This window comes from Nicotiana tomentosiformis, chromosome 6 (genome assembly GCF_000390325.3).
Source record: "Nicotiana tomentosiformis chromosome 6, ASM39032v3, whole genome shotgun sequence".
In the NCBI taxonomy this organism is placed as follows: Eukaryota; Viridiplantae; Streptophyta; class Magnoliopsida; order Solanales; family Solanaceae; genus Nicotiana; species Nicotiana tomentosiformis.
Genome location: NC_090817.1, coordinates 84,579,939 through 84,590,776, shown reverse-complemented (window position 1 = coordinate 84,590,776; position 10,838 = coordinate 84,579,939). Strand labels below are relative to the sequence as shown.

General features: G+C 36.6%; 1 protein-coding gene across 1 annotated transcript; it reads left to right on the top strand.

Moving 5' to 3' along the window:
* The first annotated feature begins 4,202 nt into the window (after nucleotides 1-4,202).
* LOC104115624 (protein POLLENLESS 3-like) lies at nucleotides 4,203-7,880 on the top strand. The gene is made up of 5 exons (XM_009626301.4): nucleotides 4,203-4,645; nucleotides 5,189-5,401; nucleotides 6,122-6,270; nucleotides 6,365-6,433; nucleotides 6,519-7,880. Exons 1-5 carry the CDS (start codon nucleotides 4,445-4,447, stop codon nucleotides 7,699-7,701), a joined length of 1,815 nt encoding a protein of 604 aa, XP_009624596.1. The 5' UTR covers nucleotides 4,203-4,444; the 3' UTR covers nucleotides 7,702-7,880.
* Nucleotides 7,881-10,838: the final 2,958 nt, after the last annotated feature.

Genomic DNA, 10,838 nt, shown 5'->3' with positions numbered 1-10,838 from the left:
GGCTAGGCTATTGGGTACTGACTTGGTTTAGGATGCTTTGGACAAGGTCAAATTGATTTAGGATCGGCTTCACATGACGCAGTCTAGACAGAAGAGTTACGCCGATCGGAGGGTTCGCAATGTTGCTTACATGGTTGGGGAGAAGGTACTGCTCAAGGTTTCACCCGTGAAGGGTATTATGAGGTTCGGGAAGAAAGGCAAGTTAAGCCCTCAGTATATTGGGCCGTTTGAGGTGCTTCAGAGGATTGGAGAGGTGGCTTACAAGCTTGCCTTGGCGCCTAGTCTGTCGAGTGTTCATCCAGTATTTCATGTTTTTATACTCCGGAAGTATGTCGGCGATCCGTCTCATGTTTTAGATTTCAACACGGTTCAGTTGGTGATGATTTGACTTATGACGTGGAGCCAGAGGCCATTTTGGGTCGGTATGTTAGAAGGTTGATGTCAAAGGATATAGCTTCAGTGAAGGTGCAGTGAAGAGGTCAGCCAGTTGAGGAGGCTACTTGGGAGACCGAGTGGGAGATGTAGAGCAGATATTCACGCCTATTTGAGACTCCAGGTACGTTTCTAGACTCTTTCGAGGACGAACATTTTTTAAGAGGGGAAGGATGTAATAACTCAGCCAGTCGTTTTGAGTGTTGTAGCCCCGTTCCCTATTTACTGCTCATTTTATGCTTATTAGTTGCTATGTGACTTGTCGGGGTAGTTGGTTCGTTTCCGGAGATGTTTCGGAATGTGATGAGACACTTAGTCTCAAGGGTTGAAATCTTAAGTTGAAAAGATTGACCAGATGTGAATTATGTGTAAATGGCTCAGGAATAGAGTTTCGATGGTTCCGATAGCTCCGTTGTGTGATTTTGGACTTAAGAGTGTGTCTGGATAGTAATTTGGAGGTCCGTAGTTGAATTCGGCTTGAAATGGCAAAAGTTAGAAATTAAGAAGTTTGACCGAGAGTTGAGTTTGTTGTTACCAAGATCGAATTTTGGTTCCGGAAGTTGGAATAGGTCCATTGTGTCATTTATGACTTGTGTGTAAAATTTGAGGTCAATCAGACTTAATTTGATAGGTTTCGGCATCGGATGTCGAAGTTGGAAGTTCAAAGTTCATTAGGCTTGAATCGATGCGCGATTCGTAGTTTTAGCGTTATTTGATGTGATTTGACGCTTCGAGCAAGTTCGTATGATGTTTTAGGACTTGAGGGTATATTTGGTTGGGGTCCCAAGGGCCTCGGGTGGATTCCGGATGGTTAACGGAAGATAATTTGGACTTGAAGCATTGCTGGAAATTCTCATTTCTGGTGTGATCGCACCTGCAAGGGGATTGGCCGCAGGTGCGATGCCGCTGGTGGGGCGCAGAAGCGAGGTTGGCTTGAGTTGGGGAGTTTCGCAGCTGCGAAGGGAATTTTTTCACCTGCGAATATGCAGACACGGAGGAAGCTTCGCAGAAGCGAAAGAGGGCCTGGTGAGGCAGGTCCGCAGGAGCGGAGAAATTCTCGCAGAAGCGAGGTTGCAGGTGCGGATTAGTGGCCGCATGTGCGAAGGGCCAGTGTGCAGTGTAGCTCCACGGATGCGGCGCTTGGACAGCAAAAGCGGAACCGCAGTTGCGGTTAAATGATCCGCAGAAACGAAATCAGTTGGGTAGAATGTTAAATTCGAGGGTTTCGTGATTTTTCTCATTTTGGACTTTGCAAGCTCGAGCTTAGGCGATTTTTGAGAGGATTTTCGAGAGGTTTTTTGAGGTAAGTCACTTGTGATCATTTTTATTCAATTATCTTATTTCCCCATTGAATTTCCCACCTAGTTTGTGTATTTTTGAGGTGGAATTTGGGAGTTTGAAGTTAGGGATTTGGAGAGTTTAATTTCTGGATTTGAGTGGTGAATTGGTATCAGAATTTGGTAAATTTGATATGATTAGACTCGTAGTTGAATGGGCTTTCGAATTTTGTGACTTTTATTGGATTTTGAGACGTGGGCCCGTAGGTCGGCTTTGAGTTGACTTTTTGACTTTTGATTAAGAATTTAGTATTTTTTTATGGAATTGATTCATTTACCTCGTGTTGATTGTATCAAATTATTTGTGGCTAGATTCGAGGCATTCGTAGGCCGATTCGCAAGGCAAGGGCTTATTGAAGTAGGGATTTTGTAAAGTTCGAGATAAGTAATACTTCTAAACGTGGTTTTGAGGGTATGAAACCCCCGATTTACGTGTTATGTGGTTGGTGTTGAGGTGACGCACATGCTAGATGACGGGCATGTGGGCGTGCACCATAGGAATTATGGCTTAGTCAATTCCATGGAACTGTATAGTTGAATAATCTTGTCGTTACCCGCATTTTAACCATGTGTTAGAGAAGTTGAGGTGCCAATCATGCTAGAAATCATGTTTAGGCCACGTGTTGGTACTGTTGAGATCCACATAGGTCGTGTTACATGTTGAATTATTTGCTTAAATTGTCATTTTGTACTCAATCACAGCTATTCCTTGCATGTTATATCTCAGTCTCTGTTGTTCTTTTTTGATATATTATATCATCATTGTTTGGAGTGATTATCATGATTCTTGTGAGCCCGAGAGACTGGAGAGATTGATTACTAAGTGAGAACGAGGGCCTGATTGTGAAGATATTTATGGGATCGGGTTACACGCCGCAACATGTTTATTGATTTATGCCTAGATTGGCTTATTATAGCGCTTGAGCTGGAATTGCCCCTCCGGAGTCTGCACATCCACAATGGACGCATGTAAATATTGAGTGCGAGTGCGAGTGCCGAGCGCGAGTGTCGAGCGATTGGGATTATTGAGTGGTTGTGAGAATGGAGTGACTGTGAGGAATGAGTGAATGTGAGGATGGAGTGAATGAGAGAACTGAGTGACTGATACTCTGAGAGTATGCATATGATTTCATTACTGTTTTTATATTTCAGTTGGCATATATAACTGTCATGTAGATACCGAGGTGTACCATATCTTATTTCAATTGAACTTGACATGATTTACCTGTTTGGGCTTTAACTGTTTAATTTGGAAGTATGTTTACATTTATGTACTGAAATTTTGTAATTGAACTGTACCTGTGAAACTCATCATTGCTTTCAGCCCAAAAGTTAGACTTGTTACTTACTGAGTTGGTTGTACTCATGCTACACCCTGCACCTCGTGTGCAGATCCAGGTATTTTCGGTCATGGCGATTGCTAATTCACAAAGTTCAGACATTCGGAGATCATCGAGGTAGCTGCTTTGGCGTCCGCAGGCCTTAACTCTCCTCCCCTATCTTTCAGTTTATTTATTCAGTTCTACTTTCTAGACAGTGTACCAGACTATGTCATTATGTAGATACTCATATACTTAGGGACACCCCGATTTTGGGAAAAGTTATATATTGAGTTATGATATTCTATCCCGTTTTATGAGATTTTTTTTAATTTAAACTGTTTTAGTATATTTCAAAGTTGAAAGTGTTGGAAATGTCTGAGTAGTCGACTTGCCTAGTACCATGATAGGCGTCATCATGACAGGTTGGGTTTTGGATCGTGAAAAATATAAGGTTGATCATCATTATCCATCATTGTCATAAAGACATCCGAGAATCTCATCTTTGTCAGGTTGTCTTTATCTAAATTTACTATTTGAAAGTTATTTATTACTCTCCTTTACATTTTTGAATCTTTATTGCTCCATTACTACTCCCTCCGGTCCACAATAAGTGACTTTTTTTGCCTTTGGCATACCCCTTAATAAAATACTAACTCCTAGAAAATAAATAAGTATTTGACTAAATTACCCTTAATTAAAATTTGCATATTGTTAATTTGACACATTGAGATATGTACACAAGGGAAAATTTGAAAAACTATAGTTAATTCATTCTTTATTATATAAAAATGACACTTATTTTGAACCAAAATAAAAGGGCAAAATAGTCACTTATTATGGACCAGAGCGAGTATCTCGCATTGTCTTCGCCGTAAAGTGCTGGATCTATCATTGAATATTAATATTTACTATGATTAACCTCGTCTTTCAACAAATCCAATTATATAAAACCCAGACCTATTTTTTGGGTCATACACTAGCCAATGGTCAAATTTTGATTTGCACGTGATTTGCACATGCTAGCTCAATTGCAGGCGTCTCCTATGTCAACGGATACCTTATATTTAACGGCTAGTTTGTTCTCAATTGACCGCTTTTCCCTACTCTCTCCTCTCTCTCGCAAGAGAAAGTAGCTTTTCTTTTTCTTCTTTTCCCAATATTAATACCACTTTCTTGGCGATCAAAGTATCATTTTTCAGTAGAAAAAAGAATTGATCGTCATTCCATCTGTTTTGCCAAAAGAAAGTGTCTCAAAGTTCATCTTCAAGAATTCACAGCCCATTGTGAATTTCATCCACAATTTTGCATATTCTTGCAAATTTAATTAAGGGACTTAGTGGGTTTATTGTTGGAATGTGGAGGAATAACGAGAGTGATCATATGACTCAGGCAACAAGGGGTTTCTTGACCCCACCGCCGAAATGGAGATCGCCGGCGTCGGAAAAGAACCAAAGGAGGCCAACTCATGCACAGAGTGCTAAACCTGATCTTTTTCATGTTATTCATAAAGTTCCTGCTGGTGATTCTCCTTATGTCAGAGCCAAACATGTTCAAGTTAGTGCATTTTTATTTTCTACTTTCTTTTTATGCTGCATTGGCCTTTTCAATTCTGTTTTCTCTTCCTTTCTTGTATTTCTTTTACTTATTTGCACTGATAATTTCTTGTTGTGAGTCTTAATTATCTTCTTCTTTTTTCCCATATTTTGGAATTGCGCCTTATCTTAGTAATCTGTAGATAAAATCATATTGTTAATGGTTGTAAAATCGAATAATAAAATTATCAGATCATATCAATGAAGAATTTATGGTTAATTTATCTAAGTTATTATATATGTATAGGCCGAATGTATTTTGCAAAGCCAGGTGAATTTTCAATTTTGTCTTTTTTCTTGATATATCCTCTTCATTTCACGTAATACCCTTTTGGGGTTTATAGAAAATTTGTTTTTGTATTTATTTACCCTGGAAAGCCTTCAATCAGATTAGGTGCTTCACTAGACAGATTTCTCACTTTGGGCTAGTTACACAATCTTGGTGAGGAAATGTGTTCATTGTTTTTTCAACTAAGTTGTTTACTAATCTGTAATCAAATGGCAGTTAATTGACAAGGATCCAAGCAAGGCAATATCTCTGTTCTGGGCAGCAATAAATTCTGGTGACCGAGTAGATAGTGCCCTGAAAGACATGGCAGTTGTGATGAAACAGTTGAATCGTTCAGACGAGGCAATCGAAGCAATAAAGTCATTTCGACATCTTTGTCCCTCTGAGTCACAGGAGTCTATTGACAATATCTTGATTGAACTCTACAAGGTAGCTTATCATCTTATACTATTTGATTTTGCTTTAAGATTGAAGGAAAATAATAGTTCTGTATTGATGTTTGCATTATTTATAACCTACACTATTTCCTAGATAATATTAGCTAATATAGTAGAATGTGCTTCAAGACTGCAGGGAAATAATAGTTCTATATTGAAGTTTACATTGTTTTTAACTTGAATATGTATATCTTGGTTGTCTTATGCCTACACCATTTCCTAGATCATATTAGCTGATATAGTTGCGACTGTTATTGTAAAGAATACTAGTAGTTGTTATCTGTCCTCCTGTTGAAGGCTTAATTCCATCTAATTTTGACTAACACATTTTTTCCTAATTTATACAAACACAAATTAGATGTGAGTCACCGCAAAAAAAATAAAAAATAGATGTAACGGCATCTTTTTATAGACTTAGTCTTGACAGCCAATATTTGGTTTGGATATGCTTAAAGTTTGTGGAACTAAATAAATGAAAGAGAAAAATGAAGAAGGGGGAGTGAAAGGAAGCTGTATCAATAGCAACAGTTATGTCTTAGACACATAAACAGGTAATTCAAAAGAAAGGCTGAATTTACACCACTTATAGTGGAGGTGTTATGATAATATAGCAACCTATATTTTTTTACAATATGAGGATGCTGCTCTAATGATTGTGTGAATCCTGCAGTATATCTCTGTGACCACTTTGCTTATATTTGTTTTTCTGCAGAGATCTGGTAGGATCGAAGAAGAGATTAAATTACTTGAATTGAAATTGAAGAGCATCGAAGAAGGCATAGCTTTTGGTGGGAAGAAGACTAAGATTGCTAGATCTCAAGGAAAAAAAGTTCAAATCACAATTGAAAAGGAGTACTCGAGGTTGTACCTGCAATTACTTATCTTCAACTTCAGCATTATTTCTTGCCTGTCTAACATAGTGCAGATTGTTTTGGAATTTTCGACATAAGTGCAGATTGTTAGGGAACTTGGCATGGTCACATATGCAACTGAATAACTTTAAATTGGCAGAAGAGTACTATAGGTAATAATCACACAAAATTGAGCATCAGAGATGTGCCATTATTTGGAGAAAAAATTGGCTTTATATGGAAATTTCTTTAATGCAGAAAAGCACTCTCTCTCGAACCGGATAAGAACAAGCAAAGTAATCTGGCAATCTGTTTGATGCATATGAACAAGATTACAGAAGCTAAGTTTCTGATTCAAAGCATAAAAGCTTCAGATAGAAGGCAGATGGATGACTCATGCATCAAGTCCTTGGAGCGTGCCACTCAAATGCTAGCTGAGTTAGAATCACATGGCACTTGGAACTCTAAGGAACACGAGAAAATGCTAGGATCGTCCACATCAGATGGACATAATCGCTGGGGAAACAAGAGCACATATCCATCTCCATTTTCTGCTTCCGGACATCCAAAGGACTTTTTTACGCAACCTAGAAGATTTTCATGTTCACTCAATGACGGCAGTTGGTTCAAGAAGGATACTGTTAATGCTTGTAGTCGAAGACTGTTATTTGAGCAAACAACAAATAATGAGAATGTGCAGTCAGTGGCAAACCATAACTTCAACAATCTCATTTCTGCTGATGAGATGAGCAAAGGAGCGTCCCTTGTACGTGGACAAGAGTTCTCTAAGTCATCCAGAAATGGTGCTAACATGAAAAGTGAATCTGATTTGCAGCCACTTTGCTACAAACAGAAACAGAACTTTCCAGAAAATGATGGATCAGAAAAAATTTCTCCCGCAGAATCATCGGCTGATAATTCAAGTGCAAGAAAATTTTCTGAAGATGGGGGTAAAGATTGTCAGAGTTCCACTTTCACTTTTAGAGATGTGGTGACATTAACGGATACCACTGAACACTTAGAGAGTACAAACATGAAACCTTTAGACTTGGCCACATGTAAAAGCAAGAAGAGTTGGGCTGATATGGTGGAAGAGGACGAACTAGATTTGCAGTTCTATGAAACTCCAAGCAAATATGCCGATGGCAATGAGAATGTCGATTCCAATATTATTAATCTTAGCCAAAACATTGAGTCGTTGTGTCTGAGTGAAGGATATCATACACAACCTGGACGAGAAGTGAGGCGTTCCTTGTGCTTTGAACAGAATGACAGAAAAGAAAATTGTTCATCTAAATTCCAGGGGAAAGAGCTGAAATGTGGAAGCTTGAACTCTTTGCCACCTATAGGAGATATTGCTAATCACACTCCAGTCGAGTTATTGCGGAGGAACAGATTGCAAGTATTCAGAGATATAACTCCTGAAAGTCCTAAGCCTTGAACTATTATCATGTACAGAACTAAATAGCAAATACTGTAAATGGAAATGTGTTCTTTGATGCTGTAAGTCTGGCCTTATTCTTTGTCAGGTCTTATGATCGATTGACTTGCTAGAGATATCATGAGAAACATGTGTTGGTAAGTGTATAAAATCTTGAAGTGGTGATTACTTTTGTCCTTTCATTAGTACCACGCGCAGGTTAATATCTTTGTATCAATTGCTTCTAGAGTCTAATTAAGCAACTCTTATCTGATGATCACAAAAGTCCAATAAACATGATAATTTTCTTGATAATCCCGAACTGGTATAGCATTTTAAAATTGCAGCCGAGCCTCTCTGAAACAGAGTGAAGGAGGTCGAGGCACTTAGAATTTGGGGAATATTGAAGGCACAGCTTCATAGTTGAGTTTCTTGTTCCTTCCAAGTGAGATTCTTGTCCTAAATGTCGTGACTAAGTAAGTTGGGTGGAGCTTCAAATCCCTGACGTTGTCTAATTCTTTTTTGAAAGCCATATCTCACTTTTCCTGAACATATATTTCTGCCCGACTTGTGCTTGACTTATAAGAGCAGTCTGGATTTTGAATTTTGCAAAGCTAAAGGACAAGGAAAACTGCTTCTTGAAATATTCATAAGATAGTCCTATTTAAGTAGATTCTTTTGTTCATTTTCTTATGCTCTCCAGAATGGTCCTTCATCCCAGGCATATTTTTCTAATCAATAGAAGACAAGTAATTTCTTAGAATGCTCTGGTACCAATTAGTACTATTTACTTTGTTCAAGTTTCTTTACCTGCTTTGCTCAAAATTCCCTGATAGGTTCTATCTTGTCCATTCTTGGATCAAAGCAGGAGGAATCTACATGAGATTTGGTTTTACAAGGAAAAAACATGCCATACAGCACTTACACTTTTCATGCTTATTGGCCAAGAATTAAGGTGTTTAAGGTTCAAAATCCTTCTTTTGTTTACAGAACTGGAACCTGTCTTAAGAAGTTAATTATCCTTCGTTCTGATTTCTGAGATATCAACCCTCGTGGTTTTGGATATGTTAATCCGTAAAAAGTTCTATCCATCTTAAATCCTAGTTCCTCAAGTCCATTGTCAGAACATACTACATACTAGAAGCTAAGGCGTGTAGGTAGTTATATACTAATATTGTTTTAGTTATATGACGAGGTATTTATCTTAACGCATTGGGGATCGATAATGTAACAAAGAAGATATTGTAGAGTTATTTTCTTTTATTCAAATCGTAACGGGTTATTTTGTACCATTTTTTTTAAGCGCTTGTGGAGTAGCATCGGTTATCTGTCTTTAAAGTGGTATTACTACTCATTCTGGAGGTTTAATTGATTTAGCACTTTCATCTAACTGGTTTTTCATCCCAATAGTATCTAATACCTTCACATATTTTCCCACGAAAATGCTTGCCAATATGATTTTTTTTTTTTTTTTTGAAATGAAACTAAAAAGGTAAATTAGAAGCCATTCGTGTAATCTGAAAACATATTTGGCGAAAGTAACATTACATTTACCTTTTCACAAACGGTTCTTCATTAGTTCTTCTTACGAAAACTGGAAAATTTCAATGATTGTCAAAATGGCTGAATAAAGCTTAAAAAAATGCTAATATTCTTTTTAGAGTGTCCAAACAAACAAGGAGGTCCAGCATTTCTTGAACAAATTCAGAAAAGTTGTTAGCTTAGCCGCCCAAAATAATTTAAATTGTAGAAGATAATTTAGAAAAAAGAAGGCAGGAAACTTAATTTCTGTATAGTATTATCAGAAGAGATGATAAATTAATGCGTAATTGGTGCTTTGGTTTGTTAAATCATAAAAAGCATTTTTCTTTTATCAAGTGGTAAAGCACCAAGTCCACCATTACGTACCTACTCACTACTATAATTGCACTTAACAGCTCATTGGCCCTCAGTTTTTGATTAATCCATATTGAAAAGCATCTTGGACTGTTCATATATAAAATTAAAATCATTGATAAAGACAGCATAATAACTTTGTTTATCACATCATAATTACAAGCCACCACCTTCCCTCTCCTTTTTAAAGAAACTTAAACTTGTGGCTGTCCTTTATTGATTGGAACTAGAGTACTCCCTCCCTTCACTTTTACTTTAATTTGTCTACTATACTAAATCAAGAGAAATATAATCTTTTTTTTCTATTTACCTTTATTATTAACTACTCATTCCCCAAATCATTTTCAAGATTTTTAGAAATACTATCATTATTATGGGTAAAATTATAAAATACATGTCACTCAATTGATAACAAGTCATATTTGGTTTAATCAGATTGATCTTAGAAGCTTATTATCAAGATTACACATATTTATACCTAGCCAAACTTGGAGAGGTAAAAGACCCATAACAAAAGGATCCTTCATATATTATATATATAACATAATTTCTTTAACTCTAAAAAATAATCTGTAATTAAGCACAAAAGGATTTTTTGATTAACTGATGCAACTAACCATTAAGTCCATAGCTGACCATGGTTGTCTCTATCATAGATTCCACAGTCGGTTAAATGGTCGGTTCGAGCAACAATCATTTTGATGGACCCTATTATCATTTTCCTTATTTTGGTCGGCTGTATATCCTTATAACCTCATTCCTTCTTTCGATTTCTTTATGTTTTTATTTAATGGTGTATAATTTTTTTATTTCATCATATTAAATTGACCTATAATGATAAATAATTTCATAACCTAAAGATAAATTGATATAGTTGATTAAATTGTATTAATACTACTATAAAGGAGTTGTAATAATTATACATTGTTTGGTTTACTTTTCTATTCATGTAAAGTTAATCCTAGTATAAAGTTATACACCAATTTTGGTATAACTTTATACCACTATCAACATGGAATAAATAATCCATGTCTAATTTCTACATAGATAAAGCATCAAAAGGACAAAATTGTCATGGTTATTTTCTAGAAGCCTATGAAAATCAAGCATCCAAGGGTATAATGGCAAACTCATTAGTTTTTAGTTTAGAAATTAAACAAATATTTTAACTTGTATCTTGCATATCTAATTTAGTGAAATGAACCAAACACTTAACAAGAAATAATATGTGTATTACTAATTCATAAATTATAATCCATGTA

Excerpts from the sequence above, each read along its gene's own strand:
- LOC104115624 (XM_009626301.4), top strand. The coding sequence starts at position 4,445 with ATGTGGAGGAATAACGAGAGTGATCATATGACTCAGGCAACAAGGGGT. Across the intron at positions 4,646-5,188 it reads TCAGAGCCAAACATGTTCAA|TTAATTGACAAGGATCCAAG; the intron begins GTTAGTGCATTT and ends ATCAAATGGCAG. Across the intron at positions 5,402-6,121 it reads TCTTGATTGAACTCTACAAG|AGATCTGGTAGGATCGAAGA; the intron begins GTAGCTTATCAT and ends GTTTTTCTGCAG.